Source organism: Aquila chrysaetos, chromosome 6 (assembly GCF_900496995.4).
Source record: "Aquila chrysaetos chrysaetos chromosome 6, bAquChr1.4, whole genome shotgun sequence".
Lineage (NCBI taxonomy): Eukaryota > Metazoa > Chordata > Aves > Accipitriformes > Accipitridae > Aquila > Aquila chrysaetos.
In genome coordinates this window covers 35,438,980-35,461,550 of record NC_044009.1, presented here as the reverse complement: position 1 = coordinate 35,461,550, position 22,571 = coordinate 35,438,980, and the positions used below count along the sequence as shown (strand labels likewise).

At 48.4% G+C, this 22,571-nt stretch overlaps 1 protein-coding gene across 2 annotated transcripts in view; it reads left to right on the top strand.

Moving 5' to 3' along the window:
• LOC115342835 (unconventional myosin-X-like) overlaps positions 1–22,571 on the top strand; it is a 98,135-nt gene that overhangs the window by 1,970 nt on the left and 73,594 nt on the right. For both annotated transcript variants that reach the window (XM_030017936.2, XM_030017937.2), the window contains exons 2-3: positions 13,632–13,730; positions 19,378–19,536. In XM_030017936.2, the coding sequence (XP_029873796.1) occupies positions 13,632–13,730; positions 19,378–19,536 (258 nt within the window). The remainder of the gene's footprint in view (positions 1–13,631; positions 13,731–19,377; positions 19,537–22,571) is intronic.

Here is a 22,571-nt window from a genome sequence, read left to right as displayed (position 1 = left end):
ATTTGCTGCACCCTGGCCACTCTTCCTCCTTCTCCATGGGGGGTTCTTGGTGGGAGGGCAACGCCTGAGCAGAAGGGAGTTGCTCCACCTCTTACTGCTGCAGCAGAAGCCAAGCTTGTCCCAGGGGATGCATGTCATCTCTTACAATGAATAGCTTAAACCCCAGTGTGTTGTTGGTCTTGCCTTAGCAGGCTCCCATGCTGTGCTTGCAGAATTCAGATGCTACACTCAGCGATGTGGTCAGTGTCTGGGGTTAGGTGGGGATGCCGTGGGTCTTCTCAGCTTCCCTGGTGCCTCCCTCTGCATGCTGGCGACCAAAGGAATTCCTATTCTTTGAAGTTTATCTATGATAAGTGGCTTAGTGATGGGTTCAACCTACTTATCACCCTGGCTCTGCCGAGGGGGAACAGTTTTGGCCAGTTGTGTCCGCTTGATGCTGCTGAAGGGCTTCCCATGTGCCATGCCCTCCTCTGACTGCTGACCCTGGGGACGGTGAGCTGGCTGGTTGCGTGCTGCCGCTGCTCTTCCCCTGCAGCATCCCAAGCAGGCCAGATTAGAAAGCCTTCATCCTCCGCAAGTGGTACAGCACAAAGATGTGTGCCTCTGCCATCTGAGGTCTGGTGTGCAGCATGGCTCAGGGATGTGACGGATGACGCCTTTGCTCCAGCCGGGTATGAGCAGAGGAGCTGAGATGGTGTGTGCGCTCCGCCGTCTCCTTTCTTGGCTGCTGCAGCGAGTCCTGTGCCCAGACAGGGAGGAGGGGCCCTGGAGGCCAGGGCTGTGGTGCGGTGACGGATGATAGTTTCCCTTCGTGTCTGGAGTGTGGGCAGGATGTGGGGTGACACAGAGGATGTGACTCGCTCTCCCAATTCCCCCCGAGGAGCAGGAATGTCGTGGCCAGGGTTAAAGGAGACACTTCTCCCATCCCGTCCCTCTCTGTTCTGCAGTTGGAGTGACCAGCCGGCAGGGCCCCACGGTCAGCCTGCACTAGGCAGCAGCATCCAGTGGAGTCACAGATGCTGTTCTCCTTCTGCTCGTGTGCCGCTGGCCTAGAAATGCTGGCATTTTAAGTGTTAAACAGTTTTTCTCATCGCTCTTTTGGTGAAACGCAATGCTTTTAATCTGTGTGGTAAAATAAATCCCCCAAAGTCCTTAAGCTTTCTGACATAGGAAGAGAAAGGCGGGGGGGTCCTGTGCTCATGTCCTGCATGGCTGTGATGGTCTGAGCTGTCGTCCTGACAGCTCGGCCTGATCTTCACTTACTGTCCCCCATCCTCCCCTGGCTACAGCCCATCTCTTCTTTGTGGCCTGGGACATCTGCCATGGAGGTGGGGAGAGGAGCCACTTCCCCCATGGACACGTGCAGACCAGCAGGGAGTCTCAGGGTCAAGTCCATGGAGGAGTACAAGGGCTACCCGAGTTGCCACCATACATGCATCCGAGCTGCTTGCTTGGTCCCGAACTGAGGTGGGGAGCAAGCAGCTCTGCCAGGTCTCTTCTGCTCTGGCAGCTTTGTCCTGGCTGCTGCACACGTGTGCTGACTGCTTGGTGCAACTGGGAAGTGTCTGACTACTCCACAAAGCCATCAGCTAGTTTGCGGATTGTGGCCCTTTGCCGGCCACGTGATACTTAGCTGTACACGCTGTCCTCCAGTGTGGCTCCTTAGTCCTGGTGTAAATTTACATGTGTAAGCATTTGCAGAGTCCATGGGTGAGGAGAAGAGCTGAAGGGACTTATTTGCAAATGCGTCTTTGCAGTGAGGAGCCTGCTTCCTGCAGCAGGTACAGAACTGGTCTGATTTTTGGTTGCACATGCGATTCTCCCCAGCTTTGAGCTCTTGGTTGAAACTGCCTGGCTGCATCATTCCGAAATCAGTGTCCCCAGGGAGCCCAGCTTGTGCTGGGTGGGGAGGGCTTGTACATGGCATCCTGGATTGGATTTCTCAACAGCTTGGTTTGCCCTTCCCACACTCCCTGCAGTGGAGAGAAGGTGGAGTTCCTGTGAGAGAGGAGTGTGGCTGGACGTCCTGGAGAATCCTTCCAGAGACTCCTGTCTGAGATGAAGGAAATGGTTCAGCTGACTTGGATGACGCTGACCATGAGTGATGTGCTGTCTTTTCAGATAACAGTGAGCTGAGTGCCCGTGTGTTAACAACCCTTGGCTTAGGAAAATGCCGTCTTGGAAAGAAACGGTAGATAGAGCATCATCTTCAGCAGTGGGGCTGCTCCATGAAGCACCAGGCCTCTCACCTCCCCTGGGGACCATGTGCTTCACTGACTTTCCCTGATGATCTCCTCTCAGTTTACCAAGAATATTGTGACCTCTTAGAAAAGAGGGTCTGGAGGGATTGGGAAGAGAAAGAGAAATGCTGACTATTACATCCATGCTGCGTATATAATGCTCATTGAGTCAATACCAACCAGAGCAAGCCCTCTCTGTTTAAGTAGTCTGTGTAGTTCAGCTAAAGAGAAGTACCACTGCCCTTGAACGTATGCATGGGGCTGGTGTAGCATGGAAGTTGCTACGTGCAAGGTCCTCCATCCCAGCTGCATCTCCCCAAAGCCATTCAGAGCAATAGAGAGGCAGATGTAGGGCGAAAGGGCTCGGCTGCCCTGGTCCGGAGCAGCAATTGCAGGGAAGAAAGCTCTTCTGCCAAAGGTGACGTGAAGAAGTGTCTGGCGGAAGAGAGGGAGTCCTGTTAGCTCCCTCCTTAGGGCATTCATCTGGAGCCAGGCTGTGTGAGCTGCGACCTTGTCAGATCCTATCAGCGGAGCGAGGGTGGGCTGGCGCAGGCGCTGGATGGGAGCCCCCACGTGAAGGGGAGCCGGGTCTCCCTGGGCCAGCCTGCAGCTGCCCCATCGCTGCCTCCAAAACCACCTCGTACTGCTCTGGTTTCACTTCTTGCCTCACTTTTTTTAACATAATAATCGCAAATGTTTCGCAATTTCTTATTTCCCATTTTGCTTTAAGGAAAATGTGCGAGCTATTTAAATGTCATCATTAAGACTGAAACTTCTGTGAGTCTGGGTTTCCTGGTTATCCTCCAGTTACCGTAAGCTCTGCGGTTCTGTCTCCGCGTTTCCATCCGAGCTTACACACAGTTCAGCAGTGCTGTAGAGCCGAGTCCCAGGAAAGACACCTACGGAGGGCCTGTCTGCCATGCACTGCTTGGCACAGCATCCGGGGGACTTTTGGGTCCGGTCATTATAAACACAATAATTATTGTAATAAGTGAACCAGTGGCATGGCCTCTCATAGATAGTGATCCGGGTATTTGATGAGAAGGGGGAAATTCAGGTTAGGACCAGGGCTGTGTATTAGTCCTGTTTATTCCTGCTACCTCTGTCTTGAGCCAATGATTAAGATTTGGCTGAATCACACTTTCTGGAAAAGCTTATTTCTGGAGTATCCCCCGCTTTTTGCAGTTTCTTCAAGTGCTTACACAACCTTGCTTTAAAATAAATCCTGCTTCATTTCTCAAGTGTCTGGCAGCTCCATCCATCTTTGGGTCCTACTTTTCTTCTGCTTCATGAGACTTGTTTCATCCCAAATAACTTCTCTGTCTGCAAGAAATTATTCTCTGGCACCGGGTTTCCTCTGGGTTCCTGACAAAGGTGAGACAGCAGGTAGCAGAGCAGTGGTCTCGGTACTGCTGGCAGCGGCGTCCTCACAGCAGGGTGTAGTTAGCTGGGCATGCAGGGACCGAGGTGAGGTTTGCAGCCCATGCTGGGCCACATGCTGCTGTGATCCCCCTGCTGTCAGTGTCTAGCCTAGATAGGGCAGCCCTAGCTCTGGCAAATCTACATAATGATATTAACACTTTCACAAGTACTTTTGCATTAAAAGCGATCTTTCTGAATAGCCAAAATGACTGAGTTTTTTCAGTTTTCTCTGAAAGGCTTCTTTCTCACACCTCAAAGCATAAGTAGGCAGTGAACTTCCTTACTCTTGTTTATACATCCCAGACATGCATCAGCTTTTGTTGCAACCAAATGTCCTGGGAGTTCCTGTTCAGCGGTTTGCAATCCTCTTTAGGTCTGTGACTTTCCAGAAGACATTCCTCCGTTTGAAGTGCTCCTTGCATTCCTCCTCCCCTGAAGCTGACCTTTCAGTTTGGCTGTATTTTAATCCCATTTTGTTCAAACAAGTGGGCTGTGGAATCCACATTGCTCTGATGGTCTCATCCTTGTGGGTACATACTGATCTACCAGATGTTGGCATCTGCTAGTACTGTCAGCACTACTTTTGATTTTAGGTCCTTGATGAGAATACAAAATAGTACTGACCCTGTCTCTCCAGAGTTTTGTTAGAAACTCCCTCAATTAGTCATGATTTTCCCCATTCATAACAACTATTCTGAGATCCCTTTGCTGCTGTTTGCTCCTCAAGGGCTGACTTTTATCAGAATACTGTGTTCTATATGATCAATGCCATGAGAATCTATTACTGTCCTATTTATCTCTTATGCCTGGATGCAAAGAATGAAGAAGTCTTTTTGACTAGACTTCTTTCCACATGTTCACTGGCACGGGACAATGATTAAAGCTAGAGTATCTTTAAGTTGGAAAAGCTGAAGGCAAAAACTCTGCATTTTCTGTGGGGTTGTCAGACTAAGCAACCTATGGTTACTTGGGATAATCCTGCTATCACCCTTGTTTAGGCTCTGACCCTTCCAGTCTTTTGGAATTTCCTCAACATTTCCAGGCTTATTAAAAATGAGTATCAGCTGGTGAGAAACTTTATTGGACAGATCTCTGGGTGGGAACTCTTGGACCTGTTGATTTTTAAAATGTTTTATGTCTTTTCCATTTACTAATATAGGGGAAAGCATTTCAGCATCTCAGTGTGATGCAAGAGGGGTGCTTTCCAGGAATGTTTATTAAAAACTTCTGCATGTCTCCGTTGTTATTCACAATGCTGCTGTCCCCATCTAGAAATTGGATCCTGCTACTAGTGCACGTCTTTGTCCCCAGTGATTTTAGAAGAGAACACAGTGAAACATGGACTCTACCGTCTTTACCGTTCCCCAGCTTCTTACTTGCGTGGGCTGTTTCCCCCTTTTCTCCACTTTCACTCTTATTTCAGATTGGCTGACAGTGCATCCCAGCTCAGAGGCACTCCACTTGCTTTCTGTGTGGTGTTTGAGGGAAGGACACTGAGGATGATCAAACACCAGGGAAATGTCTCATGTGAAGAGTTTAAAAACATGAGAATACTTTATTAGTGAAATGACAACTCTAAGAATACTTTATTAGTGAAATGACAAATAGGGGGAGACATGGCAAAAGAGCAGAAAATAATGGATGAGACAGAGAAGGTGGATTGGATTCCGCTGTTCCTCCACCTCTGACTGTGAGAAAAAGGGATTTTCTGCTTCACAGCGATGGGACAGATTGATTAAAAAGTGTACGTTTCCATATAACGTGTGAGTAGATGGTAGAACTCCACATGGCAGGGAATTATTGAAGTCAAGGATGTGGCAAGATGGCAAGTCCAGGATGAGAAGGGGATCAGGCCCAGTCAGCATGGGTTTACGAAAGGCAGGTCCTGCTTGACCAACCTGATCTCCTTCTATGACCAGGTGACCCGCCTAGTGGATGAGGGAAAGGCTGTGGATGTTATCTTCCTTGACTTCAGCAAGGCCTTTGACACTGTCTCTCATGGCATACTCCTTGAGAAACTGGCGTCTCATGGCTTGGATAAGTTTACTCTCCTCTGGGTGAAAAACTGGCTGGATGGCCGAGCCCAGAGGGTTGTGGTGAATGGGGTGAAATCCAGTTGGCGGCAGGTCACAAGTGGTGTTCCCCAGGGCTCAGTATTGGGGCCAGTTCTGTTTAATATCTTTATCGATGATTTGGATGAGGGGATCGAGGGCACCCTCAGCAAGTTTGCAGACGACACCAAGTTGGGAGGCAGGGTCGATCTGCTCAAGGGTAGGGAGGCTCTGCAGAGAGATCTGGACAGGCTGGATCGATGGGCTGAGGCCAATCGTGTGAAGTTCAACAAGGCCAAGTGCCGGGTCCTGCACTTCGGTCACAGCAACCCCATGCAGCGCTACAGGCTTGGGGAAGAGTGGCTGGAAAGCTGCCTGGCAGAGGAAGACCTGGGTGTGCTGGTTGACAGCTGGCTGAACATGAGCCAGCAGTGTGCCCAGGTGGCCAAGAAGGCCGACGGCATCCTGGCCTGTATCAGAAATAGTGTGGCCGGCAGGAGCAGGGAGGTGGTTGTTCCCCTGTACTCGGCACTGGTGAGGCCGCACCTCGAGTCCTGTGTTCAGTTTTGGGCCCCTCACTACAGGAAAGACATTGAGGTGCTGGAGCGTGTCCAGAGAAGGGCAACCAAGTTGGTGAGGGGCCTGGAGCACAAGTCTTATGAGGAGCGGCTCAGGGACCTGGGGCTGTTTAGTCTGGAGAAGAGGAGGCTGAGGGGAGACCTTATCACTCTCTACAACTACCTGAAGGGGGTTGTAGTGAGGTGAGTGCTGGTCTCTTCTGTCAGGTGGCTGGAGATAGGACGAGAGGAAATGGCCTCAAGTTGAGGCAAGGGAGATTTAGGTTAGATATTAGGAAAAATTTTTTTACGGATAGGGTTGTCAGACATTGGAATAGGCTGCCCAGGGAAGTGGTTGAGTCACCATCCCTGGAGGTATTCAAAAAGCGAGTAGACGGGATACTTCAGGACATGGTTTAGTGGGCATGGTTGATGGTTGGACTCGATGATCTTGAAGGTCTTTTCCAACCTAAGTGATTCTATGATTCTATGATTCTAAAAAGGTATTGGACGTAATCCCAAATTATGCATAATAAACACTGCAAAAGAAATACTGTTTCAGGGCTCTCATCTGAGATTTTCACAAAATGCATTGCATTGTGTCTGCTTGGAAGCAGGATGCTGGAGCCGGCGTCTGTGTGATAGACTGCTGTATCCTCGTGGCTTCCTGAGGCCCTCAGCTCTCTTCTGTGGACCTTGAATGCCACTCAGCTGTCCATCAGCCCAGCTTCAGCCTTGAAGCCATCAGCCAAATTTGAGAGAGGGAAGGAGCTGAAAGGAAGCTGCCTCACTGTATATTTGCTGGCAAGAGGGAGAGGAGACCCAAAGCAATAACCAAGTTGAGAGCAGGGCAGGGATAGCTCTTCACTTACTCAGTTTGGAGGTGCTAGCTTCTCAGTGAAAGTTTTGCTAGGGCCAGTCTGGGTTTTTGCACAGGCCATGTTGCCTCCTTCCTTTCAGCTACAGAGAAGATGTGGGAAAGCCAGCCTTGCTGTGATATAACAGGAATGTTCAGAGGCAGGGAATATACATCTGAAGATATCCATGTGAGTAATGTGCTCTAGAGAATGATTTATTTTAATTCAAGTGTTAGGTGGGGAAGAGCTTATAGAGAAGGCATGGAAGCGGTGCTGGCTTTTATGAACTGAACTTTAGTATGCATTTTCGGGGCTGGTGAGAAGTTCCCAGGTGGTTGCAAACTCTGTAGGATTGTTGCTTCACCTGAGGGAGGGCAGTGACTCCCCTGCCCATGGTGGAATCGCAGGGGGCAGCTCATCTTAAACTGAGCCCAGAGAGAGCTTGCAGTGAAGTCTGGAAGGACGCACGCTCGCATCCTCTCTGTGCACCTTGTGCTTATGGCAAAGGGCAGTCTCGAGGCATGGGAAAACAGTTGCGGGTTCACTCCCCCCACTCTCATGGTGAAGAGCTGGTGTGGTTGCTGTAGTGGGTAGTTGCTCCTTTGAGAAAATCAAGAATTACCTTCAAGGACCAGGCATTTCCTGGGGGATATCTGAAGGTGGGACATGTGCAGGAGAGTGGGGAGAAGAGAAGCTGTACAGCAGCCAAGCTGGGGGAGGAGAGAGGAACAGAGCAGATGGGAGGGGGAGGTGAAAGAGGGGTGGGAAGCAGTGCACGTACATCAGTGACCAGAAGTGACAAACTGCTTAGATTAGACGATTTAAAATGCACAAACCTTTTCCTGATACTGCTATTCTGCAGAGCTGCTGGCAGACTGAGGGCTCTGCTCCTTAATTAGTAAGGAATGGGGCTGCTAATTGGCAGAACTAGTCTGAGTCATGGGCTCAGCCTGGGCTGCAGCTCTGGAGCAGCAGGACCCATGACTGCAGCTTTGTGTTCAGCTCCGTGAGCTGTGCTGGCTTGCGGAGGCTGCCGAGGCTCAGTGGGCTACTGTTGGGAACCATGGGACCTTCCCAGGTGCAATCCAGTCCCTTTCTGCCTTGCAGTGTGTCATCCTTGTGCCTTACAAGAAGTAGACTTTTGTTTCTGTTATCGCTGCCAGTGCTGTTGCAGGTATTGTCCCTCTTCCCAGCTGCTCCATATTGGCTGCTGCCAGCTCAGCTGTTGTCTCTCCATTACCTGTGGCCTCCTGGGCTACCTCCTCCCTTCCAGCAGCTGGTCCAGGTTTTGCTGATCAAATATAACCCAGGGACTGGCTGTATGACTTTATTTCAGCCTGACATCAGAAAAACAGCAAGGTTGCATTCCTTCCCATATGGGTCTAGGATGTCAGGGACTCCCCCACCCCACCAATCGTGTATCCATTAGCTAAGTCTCTTTATATATGTCCTATCACTTATTCATGATCATCTAGATCAATCTCTTGAAAAGTGCTTTTATTGAAATCTGATCTTGGCTTTGTCTGGGTTGCAAGGGCCTTTCTAGCCCAATCTCTGCTGCGTGGTTTACAACCACAAAGCCTACTGAGGCTGGGAAGAGAGCTGGCTTAGCACAACGCTGCTTCCATGCCTAGGAGCATATGAATCCATCGCCACGAAAAACATGAGGTTTGGATGCCCAATACCCACTGAACAGCCTCAGTGTGCCAGGAGGACAAAGGTATGTATATGCACAATACTTGTAGCTGAAAAACTTATAGCACCCACAGAGATTTTTGGCTTGGCCTTAGTGCACGGGTGTACATTTTTGAGACATCCTTGCCCCTTGCAGAATGGCTGCAGCAGTGATGGGGGAGAATTACCCAAACCAAGGCACTGGCAAGAGTCTTTCGCAGTACTGTGTTTGCAGGTAGATCTGGACGCTGAGAGCCATATTCACTCACAAAGAAAACAGTACAAAAACATCCCTTAACGGAAATAGTGGACATCTGTGTGCATGTTTCATACACTGGAAGGCGTCTTCCAACCAAAAGCACTTTTCTCTCTGAATAACTCCTGGAAAATTGATGCACCAATCCTGGTTGTGGCCCCTGTCAAGCATGTTACTCCTGGGAGTTATGGAGGTTTGTGCACAAGGAGGAATGGGACATGTGAGTGCTGTCAGAGAGCGGCAGCACCGCTAACTGTCTCCTCAAATCCTGTACAGCTGGGGCATCTCATTCTCGCTTGTGTCTGGGAAGAAGCAGTTTCCAGAAGAGAGAGGACATCCTGGGGGAACATGAAGATTCAAGGGTAGTCCAGACTACACAAATAAGAGAACAGGATATGATGACTCGTTTCTGAGGTGTGGTACAGTTGCAGAGCAGTGGCTTGCTCATGTCAGTCCCCAAATGTGTCTCCTGCTGGGCTAGGATGGTCTGGAGAGGCAAAGACACCTGCAGGTACAGAGTTCTCTCTTGTCCTCTGGAGCTTACTTTGCCTTCAGTAGCTGGATAGCTGATGAGGAGGGTGCACCCGCTGGTAGCTACACGCTCTGCTTTAATGCCTGGGTGCTTGCTTCTGCAGTGAGGGTTGTGCGCTCCTTGTCTGCCTCTACGCCCTTTCCCTGGGGTACAGCGTACAAGATCTCCTTTATCCTTTCCCTGCTGACACAGCATACTGCATCTGCTGAGATGCAGGTACAGGTGTGTGAATGCAAGAGATAACTCCCAGGTATCAGTCACTCTAAAAAAGGCACAGAAGGCCAAAGAAATCCGTGGCTTCAATTGATTTCTTGCTATCATGGATACCAGGAAATGTTATTTTTTCCCAAGTCTAGGACCCCAAAGTGCCAGGTGTTATGTGAACAGAGAAAAATGACATCTTAGAGTTTACTGTCCACAGTGGAAGACATCATGCTGTGGGAGTGAGGCAGTACTGATGAAACACTGCTTTTGGTATGCAAGCAACTTTATTTTCTAAATTATAACCCCATGTTATGGAATCAGTTTTCAGGATTGTGCTTTGCTATGTGCTTTGTGGCAAGGCCAGTTCCTGGACAGATTGTCACTGAGGCCATAGGAATGAGGATGCTGGTCTCTCAGAGTTCGTTTAACATCCAAGTGACCTACCCTTGATACAGGAACTCTGGTACATTACTACTTTATTCTTTCTTTCAGTACCTGCTGTTGCTCCACTTAAAAACAAAATACCCCCTCTAATAAACTACTAGTTAAAAGAAGAATTGTGAGGGGATGAGCTATTCTCATTATATAAGGGGCTCAAGTTAACTGTATCATCAGTATTCAGCCAGCTTTATTAGGTGGAAAGCAGTTACACAAAGTCATTGTTTTGCTGTTCCTTAGCTGTCTTTTAGGGTGTTCTTTTCAAAGCAGTGATTGCTTGTTGCTTCATTTTGTTGTTTTGTCTCTGGATGCAGGTGAGCACTTCTATATCCCACTTTCAAAACTGAGTGGTTTTTTTTACTCTTATGCTAGGAGAGCAGGGTTTTTTCCATCATCTGTGGTGCCTGTGAGAGCTGGGACCCCCCAGAGCTGGCAGGTCACTGCTCTGCAGCGCTGGGCTGTGCTCTGCTTTGCTGCCCTTGCTTTTCCCATGGAAGTTCAGCCTTGCTGCCTGGCAGTTCTTGGAAGTTTTCTGCTCAATTTAATCCTTTCAACTGATCAATGAAATGCACGGTATTGGGGGAGAGGGGAGTGATGTGAGGGCAGTCTCTCTGGTGTCACCATCTGTTTCTGTATTTAGTCAAGGCTCCTTGGGGAATTTCATGTTTAGAAAAAAGGGCTGATGGAAGGAGATGCACTAAAACAAACTCAGCCTTTCAGGAAATGGGGGCTATGCTGGGCAGAAGTTACAATAATTATTTGCTCTCTGGTTCCTATTCTGGCTGTCTCAGCATGATGTTCCTTTTGGAAACAACATAAATGGGTGCAGTTATTCTACTGGGCAGAGGCAATTGCTGTTGTAAAAACAGCTACAACATCAAAGTAAACTGAAGTAAGTAGTTCTGGGCAGCTGAAATGCCACAGTGCCTGGGAGTTTCATCGTGTTGCCTTCTACTCCTTAGCAGCACACAGAAGGATCTGCCATAAATTTGTAGGAAATGGTGCAATATTGTACAAAAGAACTAGGTCTCCTTTTGGAACTATTTGTTACTACTTTTGCATGTGGATTTCTGCTGGGAAAGGGGCCTGGGTCAGTCTGGACTTTCTGATAATTTCTAGGTGTTGAAGATACCAGACGGGTCTTATTGTCTGTCTCCCCTCTTCTTTTCCTTTAAATGGTACCTAATAAATAACAGTGTTCATGCCCATGAGGTGTCTCTTGAGTGTCAGATTATTGACTGCCTCTATCTCCACACTAATTTCTGAGCTCAGGGAGTGGAAAGTGTGCGTAACCTGGTCCCTTCTGGTCTCCACAGACAGACCATGTAGGGTTCTGTGAGCGTGGCACACTGCTAATGCTGGGGTGGGTGTGTGCTTGTGTGCGTGGGAGGGTGCAGGCCTGGCTCCTGATTAAACTGGGCTTGCGTGCAAGCTCTCATCTATGTGCTTCTGGGTTACTGGTGTGTGAAGGCATTGAAATGCACTGTTGGGAATGAGTGTTTACAACAAGTATATTAGAAAAGGCTTTCCTTCAGCCCACTGTTGGGAACTCCAGACACAACTTTGCTGTTTTCTGACTCTTTGCTCTATACCGTGATGGTAGTAGGAGCCTTTGGTGAAAACAGCATAAAGATCTTAAAGATCTTCTACTAACACGTGTTGCTGTTCATATGTTTATGCAGAATAGTCAGAATGTGGTCTGGGAAATGGATGGTTTCTCAACAGCAATGTCTTGCCGAGGTGCCTCAGGATACTTTGTCTCAAGCATCAAGAGTTTCAGAAAATGTAAGAGGATGTCATGAAGACTTCTTTATAGTTCCTCAAAATCTGTATTCAATGCATTGCTTACCAGCTCTCCGGGATCTTGAAACTTGAATCTGTAACATAAGAAAACATTTCTTTCTGTTGCTATTGCTCACTGGCGATGAAGGTGATCTTTACACACCACACTTGGGTTTAGGTGCTGATCAGATGCACTGGTGCTTTTCATTCACTCAGTGAGGGGAAATTAATCTGCCTGCTGTGGAAACTCTAGAGCAGAGCACAGCAGCAAAACTAGAATTATGTAGGCCCTTTTTAATGTCATTAAAACCAGTTCCTTTATTGGGAGGGCTGGAGGTTGGCCAATAGACCTATCTTCTACAATAAGGAAAATCCAGGGTACTAAAGTGTTTAAAGTGACTAAAGTAGTTTAAAAAAACCCCACCTAAACTAAAATAAATCATTAAAAATAGAATTAGTGTTCCACATTCTATATAATGTAATATAGAAATACTGTTGCATCTCTTCAAACATAATAAGCCTATAAGCAAAGAGCTAATGGTGCTGACGGGTTTAAGAGGCTAGGAAGGGCTTTTATAATCAATAACTTAGGGGCAGAAAACAAATTAGGAAGAAAGTAGGTCTACGAATCGATGAAAAGCAGTATGGCCTTAACGTTACTCAACAGTTCGGCACTTTGGCTTTTTCTCAATACTTATCTAAGCAGAGTTTATGTGATTTCTATGGGAAGACATGGAACAGATTAGTTTGCAATAACTGAAATGCGGCATGACGTTATGCCTGATTCTGCGTAATTGCAGGTCATGCTCTCCCTGATTTGCCTTTGTGCTCCTGCTCTTTCCCTTGTACGAGGTCCCACAGTCTCAGGCAGGGCAGAAGAGGCCAATCCAGCAAACTGATTTCCCCTGCGCTTTTTTGGTAGGCAAGCTATGAGATCTGCTTGCCCTGCACATCTCCGCATATGTGTTACCAGAAATCTGCCTTTGTGCTCAGGATTGTCCTGAGAGACACTGAGCAATTTAAAATGTTGTAGTGTGTGTGAAACTATATATACATCAGGGCCATCATATATACATCAGTGTATATATACATCAGAGAAACACTCGAGTCATGTCGTTTACTGAAGGAAACTCTTGCAAGAGAGGCAAACAAAGCTCTGTGAGGTCTACTTAGCTGTTGCTGATGATTTCTGGAAGCATTTTGACTTACAATGATGTGTGGGTGTATGAAATTGTAAACATGCTTTATTTACATTTTCTGTTATTATTATAGCATGACTTTTAATGACCGGCTATTCTAAGTTTGAAAATATTTAGACAGTTGAACCCACTATTCTGCGTGTTGGTATCTTTCAATAAAAACTGATGTTTCCTTATGTTGGTTTCCACATGAAGCTGATTAAAACTGCTTTTTCTTCCTCTCATGTTACGTTAGAAAAATCAAAACCAGTTTCTCTGAAAATGTAAGTAGGACTTGCTTAAAAATTTTAAGCAGCTGTAGCTTGGAAGTAGCCTCTGAATACAGCAGCTTTCCCCAGCTTTCCTTGGGTGTTTGCACCCCATGTGCAGATCTCGCAGGCTCCAGTTCTTTCTAATGGGAGGTCTTCTGGTTTTTGCAGGGTGCCAGGGTATGGCTGCGGGAGCAGGACCAGCTGCAGCCATGCACTGTTGGCTCATGTGCCGATGGAAATGTGCTCTTCACCTCAGATTATGGCACGGTAAGTGAAGTTTGCATGAGGCTGTAGCCTATGCCAAGTTGCAAGTTGGACTTCTTGGTCTTGCATGACCTTCACGTTAAAAGGAAACATATCAATTGAAATGCTGCAATTCTGTCTGAAAAGTGACCCGGCTCTGTTACAAACCATGCCAAAGGTCAAACAAAGGTTAAAAGGAGAAGATTGTTCTCTTTCTTCTGTTTGTTTGTCTGCCCACCTCACTTTGCTTGGTTTTTCTTGTGCCATCTTTGAAGGAATTGCATTAACAACCTAGCACAACCACTATATTGGCAAAATGCACCTAGGAGGGAGGCAGCTTCACCAACTAAGCAGCCCTTTCTGCCAGGATGTGCTTCTTGCAAGCCGTGCTGCTGTAAGGGCCGTCGTGCTCGCCACTGTCTGCTTCAGCAGCTTTTGCCATCAGCCCTTTGGGCCAGGGGCACGTAGAAGTGAGCTCCCAGTGTCAGTCAGCAGTGTAAGTGCAGCAGCTCTGCGTAGGACAGGTCAACAAGTCAGCTGAGCTCCTCTGAGAGCAGAGCCCTCTGCCAGCAATAGGAACAAGCATCTTTCCTGCCCTATTTCCAGCCCTGTGCTCCTTGTGGTTCTCTGGCATGCCTGCCACAGTGCTCATGGATTAATATTGGTAGGAAGGGACCTCTGGGATCATCCAAGTCCTCAGTGAGTCAGCTCTGCTCCCCAACCCTAGGAAAACTACTCACTGCCTTCACTGGGGTTCTTGGTAAGTCAAACTGGTGCCTGGGCTGGGATGGGAAAATGGGCAGGGCTGTGCCCTCCAGCAGTGAGCAGTTAGATCTGCTCAGCCGTTTTGGTGACCGGTGCTCTGCAGGCAGCTGCTTTGTTACAGAAAATTGGACAGGTTTTTTCAGCCTCATACCTGGCAAACAAAGGAGGGCACAAGGGGAAAGGGGATTTAGGACTCCGGCTTGTGGAGAGTCAGGAGGTGCAGTCAGGTAGGACTGTCATATTTTTCAGTCTTGCTTTGAAAGGGCTAGATTTCAAACCATCATCCCTTTTCAAAGAGCCTGATTTGTTTCTCAGAGACAGAAACACCTAGCAGACACATAGGTTTTCCATCTGGTTACTCTAGTCTCTCAAATACTTTCTTGAGGAGTTGCCTCCTTGGGGAGTGCTGGATAGTCACTAACTCATTTTAAGAGATCACAGGGGCATTCATCACAAGTAATGCAGCAGCCTGTGGAGGATCAACAAATGGTGAGTACTTCTGTGACTCTCCCAGACTTGCTTCTGTCTCTTCTGATACGCTGCTGTGGCCTTGGAAAATCCTCCAAACCCACCTGGCACCTCTGAAAGGACACCAGAAATCCCACCATAGAGCCAGCTGAGTGGGTGCACCCACTGCCAGCCTGTGTCCATGCTAGAAAAGGTACGCAGGATAATGTTGGGTGGAGTCACAGGTCTAAAATAAGCTGGATTTGGGTTTTTTCCTCCGTGAAAGAAGAAACTGCTAGGCTGAAGGAGCATGTGCTTTATGGCTTATGCAGAAAAAGCACATGGTGATCATTAAAGGGGTTTCTTTATTCAGTGCCCTCCACAATAGCTGTCCTGCGTGCTTCCTGCACCTGCTGCCTTCATTGCTTCATAACTGTAGGAGGAACTGGCTGTCTTACCCCAGGTGAAAACTCGGATGAGAACATCTTCACTTTACTTTGGGTTGGATGGGCCAGCTGAGCCCTCTGATTTTAGGATCCCTAAATCTAGTGTTCTCATGTTTGTTGTGGCCCAGCATCCCTGCAGCTCTGAGGTAAGAAGTCCAGTCATGCTTCAGAGCTCTCGCCATTTGTTTCCACTTCCTTAAAAACACCTCAAGCAACAAATCCATCAGAAAGGTGACTTCCTAGGAGGAAGGGAGGAGCTGACACTTATGAAGCACAAGATTGGAAACCACAGTCCAGACAGACCAGCCAAATGCTTTATGGATAAACATAACTTAGATGCCAGGTGGGAGCTTTGCTCATGTGCTCAGGGTTGTGCTAATGGATGGATTTGTGGTTGAGAAGGAATCATCTCTCCCTTGCTCAGTCTGGTGAGCAGGGTTGGCAATCCTCATCCTGGCCTGTGTAATGGCCAGGTTTTGGTTTATTCCTGACCATTGCAGGGGCTTGGAGAAAGTCCTGGTCATTTTGTTCTGTCTGTGGGCTAAATGTGAGACAAAATCAGTTTATTACTGGGGAGAAAGTAGAAATCTTTGGCTGTGTTGGGAGGTGCCTGTGTGGTATTTGATGGCTTGTTTGTAATTAGACTGAAAGCTGATGGTTTTTCTTCCCAAATAATAAAGATGTGCTTATTAGCACCTATAACTTTCTGTTTAAGTGTTAACTTGTTGGAAAAGGGATATTCCAGAGGCAGCTCTGCTGAGAGATCAGTTTGTCTGTGTTCTCATTTGCTTCAGGCAAAATCAGCCATCATATTCAGCTCAGTAGTGCAAGCTGCTGAAGCCAGCCTGGTTTACCTTACCTGGAACAGGATGATGGGGAGGATGTTCCTCCAAACTGTTCTTCTGGCAGATTGCTGGAGGGGTCCAGAAGTGGGGAGTGGGGTAACCAGAGCCTTTTTACTGGGGTGGCTGGAGGTGGGAAAGGGTGGGGGGTCATCATGTTTGTGTCATGTTTGTGTCTCAAACCTCAGAGCGCATTGGGGAAAGCCCCTCTGATACAATCTAGGGAACAAAAAACCACCACATGTCTGTCTCCAGGACCCTGGATGATCCCTGCAGCCTGTTGGTGATACAAAGAATGGAAACTTGTCTCTACCCTGAAGGGCAGAGGACAGATTAAAAGTCAACTCTCTCCCAGTGCCAGGGAAGGCCTGAAACCTCTCCTGCATGCCACAAGTGCCTTCCAGAGGCACAGAGACCTCACCTCCCAAATCTCAATGGGGCTGGAGGCCCCAGCCTCTGCCTGAGGAAGGGTGAGCTGCTAGGGGTGCAGTGGTGGGCAAGGGTTTTTGGTGACCCCCCCCAGCCTCAGGGACAGACAGGTGACATCTTGGTCTCCGCTAGAGTGTCAGTGTGGCATCAGACCACTCCTCCAGGGAGTATATTTCACCTCTGCAGTGTTTCTGTCCAGAGGGTACCAGAGCCAATGCTCCTAACCCACCTTTGCTGCCGTCCTGCAGGAACACCTGCTTAATTCTTTGAGAAACCTGGTTCAGATTTTTTTTTTAGAGAGGGATGACTGAATAACCCCAATCAGGCAGCTCAAGACAGGTTTAACAGGTGATGATCTAATCCCTACTAATCATTTACTTGTGTATTTAGGGCCCCTGTTGCTCTTCAGGGTCCCACTTTCTCCTGTGTTGTCTACAAGAGCAAGTAAACAAGCTCTGACCCATCACACCGTTATTTTTCATGCATAGCAGCCTCTTGGCACAGGTGCTGCCAACCACCCGGTATCTTTTGGGACACTTGTCCACTCAGCTTTTTCCCTAGATGTTTTCTTAATATTCTGGCCCAAATGGCCACAAGTGCTGACAATGCATTGGTAAATGAGTAAGTGTCAGGCAAATGTAAGGAAAGATCATGTCATACTGTTTTGGTCTTGTCCCCTTCCAAAATTTGTCCCAGTCAGCAGAGAAGAGATAGCCAGAGTGGTTTGCTGCCTCATGGTTTGAAAGTGCTGTAGTGGTTTTGCTCCTGACAGAGGCCAGTTAATATTGTGCATCTGCAGCTTGTACTCTCCCCTGAATTTAGTTGTTGCATTCTCCCATCCTGCTCCCTCAGTTCTTTTGTGGAAGTGCCTGAGGCCTCTGCTCTGAAGAAGAGAAAAAAAAAATTGATGTGTTTTCTTTGGGCCATGCTTGCAGAGTGGGGGTCCTGCTGCTGGCAGAGTCACACCTCTCTGATATGCAGGTGCAGAAGTGGTGCAGAGAAGACCAGAGAGGTCTGGAGAGGGCCTGTATGCTTGAGTGGGCTTTATTCTATGCTGTTCATGAACATGAACTATGTGTTTTTGAAAGCCTCCTGGCTGGTGAGAAAATTGGGCTGTGGGGCAGCCTCCTAGTGGAAGAGACAGAGTCCATGTCACATTAGGTGTTACTGGGCAGACCTGGGGTGAATGCATGTGGGGAAGTGAGCCTGCTTCTCCTCCCCAGCTCCCTCCAGGAACAGAGCTGCTGTTTCGATTGTGCAGGCTTTCGCAGGCATCGTGGGGCTCTCGTAAAGGGATCCTGTGCCAGGTTATTCCTTCCCTGCACTGGCAAGCGTGCAGGCTTAGAGCTGAGAAGGGATGATCGCCGGGCACCTGCAATGCGCTGCAGCAGCGAGTGCCCTGCGAGGGACTCGCGAGGGTGGCTCGCTGGAGGGGGCAGGGTGACCTCATTCTGTCTTCAGCCTGCAGCTGCGTGGCTGGCCTCTCCCTAGCATCTACGGCAGCCCGAGGACTCCAAGAAAGCAGGCAGGAGAAACCAGTTAGATCAACACTATAGATCATGGTTCATTCTCTACGGAGTCCACCAGTTTCTTGCTGGCACCTGGGAGGGCTGACAAGCAGGGATGGAAATGAGGTAGACACTAGAGCCCCAGAAGGGAAAGAAAAGCCCAAGTTTGTTTGGAAGGGTTACTGCGGGCCAGTTTGGTTCGCCGTGCCGCCTGTATGAACTCTCCCATCTGCTATCTTGGGTCTTACCATCCAGTGCAGCTTGGGATGCTGGGTGGGAGATGGCACATGGTTGAATCCAAGAGTGGGAAGCAACTGAAATAACTTTTGTGAAATGCCAGCATCGTGCTTGAGGAGGAGGAAAGGAAGGCTGGGATGTGGCTGTGGTGGAGGGGAACAGTCACATAATCTCAGCTGCGTTGAAAGGGGGTGAAGAAGATGACCTGATAGCTGAAGAGTGGGTTATTGAGGAGGAGGAAGCTCTAGCAGGAAGAAGGATGCAGCAATTGAGGCACGAAGAGTGCGACTGCATAGAGAGGAAAGTAGGTACTTCCCAGAGCAGTGATAGAAGTTAATAGCTGTTGCTGTACAAACACTTTAAAGCTGCATCATACACATACATGCCAGCATGCACATGGGATGTCACTACTTTATTTGCCTTCTCATCTGCTTTGATCTCCTTTGCTCTTGACATGACAACATCTCCCAGACACTCTCTGGCTGCTCCTATGGAGAGTGCAGGGCCAAACCTGGAATGTGATTATGCTTTGCCCCAACCTTCCCACAGTCAGAGACATGATCCCACCTGTGTTTTTGTGAAAGACTGTTCCTGGTCTCTTGGGAGCAGCTGCTGTCATTATTCACAGTAATGAGTGCAGTGTGTAATACCTGTCCAGCCTAGCGCAGCTGGAAGCTGGTGCCCTGCTCCTGCTAAGGTGATTTCAGTAAAAATCAAGTAACCTTGCATTGATCTGTCCCTGACAGTAGTGAAGGTGAGGGATTGACTCTGTAGCAAAAGAAGGGAGTGTGCTGTGTGGTTTCTGGCCAGAGACCTCAAATAGGTAGGAACAGGAACGGAATAATGACTATAAAAATAGGGAGCAGATCTGTGCCTTATTAATTTCCTTTTCCAGTGCTGAAGTACAAAGCTGTGGAAGGGGGCGTGTTTCTGGTAGGAAATCAGGCCATGTGCCCAGGTGTCATGAGCTTGTTTGTCCTTCTCCCCATTCTTCCAGGTATTCCAGTACCCTAAGGCCTCCCTTTCCAGAGAAAAGGTTTTGCCAATGCACCAGACCAGCATTGATGGAGTAGAAGACATGTCCATGCTGGGAGATCTGCATGAAGCTGCCATCCTGCTTAACCTGCACCAGCGCTACCAACAGGGTAACATCTATGTAAGTGCTCAAGCTGGGCCACAGCCCTTCTGGCTAATGATTTTTGTTTAGCTTCGGGGCTGCCACTTTGCATGTGAGAGACTAATTTTAGCATTGTTTCCTGAACATTGTTTCATGTGAATAGAAATGGAGTTTTTTTCTGCCTTGCCAGCTTTATCACCCCTGTGAGATCCTACCCCTACCAGAGGGGCCTCTTTACATCTATAGAAGAACTTCCAAAACATGAACGTTCACCTCTAGGTTTTCTGGTAGTTGTCCAGCCCTGCATCCTCCATCAACATCCGTGTTTTACAAGCTGGCAGTCACGTTCCCCAGATTCCCCATTATTGCTGTTTAGAGGTTTATATGGCCAAGCAGCCTGGAAAGTGCAGAGTACACAGGTGGTTGCTGAGTGAGATCCCTCCTGATCCGGATGAAGCTACTGCTCAACAAAACTAGGAAAGCAAACCTGTTGCCTAATTCTTCTGCTTTTATATGCAGTTCTGGCTTTTTTTGAGTTGCTCTGCTCTCCTTGCACAGACAAATACTCAAAGCATCTCTGGATTTCTCTCTTGGGACCCTTGGGAGGGATGCAAGTGTCAGGAAAGGGACTTGTGAGGGAAAGCACACCTGGGATGAGGCATCCCTGGAGTGCTGGGATGGCAGCATGCTCTGCTGAAACTTGGAGAGGACAAGGAAGATATATTACAAAGACTGCCTTACCTTGCTTTACTCTTACCTTGCTTGTCCATGCTTATGTGCACCCAGAGTTTTTCAGATTATGACAGGAAAAATGTAAATCTCTGTGTTGCATAGCAACTGTTACCAAGGCAACCAAACCATATGCACCTGTATTCCAGGAAATGATCAATAAAGTGACCCCGTTTCTGAACCATCTCCTGCACTGGCATGCAGAGGAGACTGCAGATTCTCTTTTTTATTGCTGTAGACTCCCTTGCCTGTTGACTATCAACACAGCCTTGTGATCCTGTGGCAGTACCCACATGCACACACTCTTTTGATGGCCCTTGTCCTTGCTGCTCTTCCTGACCGGTGTTTGACATGTGCTATGTGTTTGTGCAGCTCTTTGCCCATTTGGGTATATTTCTCTTGTTTCTTCTTCCTCATGCTTTGCAATGTGAGGCAGGATCCTCTCCCTTTTCAGTCTGTGCCTTGCACCAGAATTGCCACAGCACCAGCACCGTTACAGTGTCGCAGCAGCCATATGTCCTTAAGCCCTTCCTCTACCTCTCATATGCCATTCCTTCTCCTATTCAGCATTAGTTCTGTGCCTTCTCCATCCAGGTGTAAACATGTTAAAGTTTAAACATGATGCCATTTTTTGCCTGTGCATAATGCATGAGTGTCAGTTGTGCATCTCAGACCTGAATTTTTTTGAGATTTATGAAGGGGCCTGACTTCTGTAACATGCTCAGCACTGGGAAGAACCCCTCAGTGAAGGGTTCTAAGCCCCTCCCTGAGTGGGTGTATTGGGTTTGCATGGCAAGGTTTTGGTAGCGGGGGGGGGCTGCAGGGGGGTGGCTTCCATGAGAAGCTGCTAGAAGCTTCCCCCGTGTCTGATAGAGCCAATGCCAGCCGGCTCCAGGACAGATCCACCGCTGGCCAAGGCCGAGCCTGTCAGCGACGGTGGTAGTGCCTCTGTGATAACTTATTTAAGAAGGGGTAAAAACCCTGCACAACAGCAGCTGCAGCTGGAGAGAGGAGTGAGAATATGTGAGAGAAACAGCCCTGCAGACCCCCAGGTCAGTGAAGAAGGAGGCGGAGGAGGTGCTCCAGGCGCCAGAGCAGAGATTCCCCTGCAGCCCGTGGTGAAGACCATGGTGAGGCAGGCTGTCCCCCTGCAGCCCAGGGAGGTCCACGGTGGAGCAGATATCCACCTGCAGCCCAGGGAGGACCCCACGCTGGAGCAGGTGGGTGCCCGAAGGAGGCTGTGACCCCGTGGGAAGCCCACGCGGGAGAAGGCTCCTGGCAGGACCTGCGGATCCATGGAGAGAGGAGCCCACACTGGAACAGGTTTTCTGGCAGGACTTGTGACCCTGCAGGAGGCCCACGCTGGAGCAGTTCATGAAGAACTGCAGCCTGTGGGAATGACCCACTTTGGAGAAGTTCATAAGGACTGTCTCCCATGGGAGGGACCCCACGCTGGAGCAGGGGAAGAGTGAGGAGTCCTCCCCCTGAGGAGGAAGGGGCGGCAGAGACAAGGTGTGATGAACTGACCGCAACCCCCATTCCCTGTCCCCCTGCGCCGCTGGGTGGGAGGAGGTAGAGAAAATCAGAGGTAAAGTTAAACTTAGGAAGAAGGAGGGGGCGGGAAGGTGTTCTAAGATTTAATTTTATTTCTCATTATTCTACTCTGATTTCACTGGTAAGAAATTAATTTTTTCCCCCAAATCTTGGGGAAAAAAATGAGTCTTTGCCTGTGACAGTAATTGCTGAGTGATCTCCCTGTTCTTATCCTCAGCTATGAGCCTTTCGTTATATTTTCCCTCCCCTGTCCAGTTTAGGACGGAGAGTGATAGAGTGGCTTTGGTGGGCACCTGGTGTTCAGCCAGGGTCAACCCACCACAGTGGAAATGTATCTGGGAATATGTTTGAGCAGTGTCTGACCTGGAGGACATCAAACCGTACAAGTGCTGTTTTACATTTCTGCACTGCAGACATTAATATTGCAGTTACCTTATCACTATTAGTTTATGCCATAGCCCAGCTGTATATAGTTTTCAGTTAAGCAGAAATTGAGAATGTCAGCTGTAGTGCCACCTAATGACTTGCAGTGATCTGTGAATACCATGAATGTTACAGGGCTTGAGTTCATTTAATATCATCCTCAATGGTCTCCACAGATAGAACATAGTAGGCTAGGGTTGCAGATGAAGCTGTATGGAGAGGAGTTATGCCTATCACTCAGGGCCAAATATATTTGGAAGGAAATCAGAGAGATCAGAAACAGGTGAGAAATACCATCGTTTTCTGGAAAACAAATTCACCTGAAGGGTAGCCCGGAATACTGGTAACTAGTGTTAAAAATAATAATA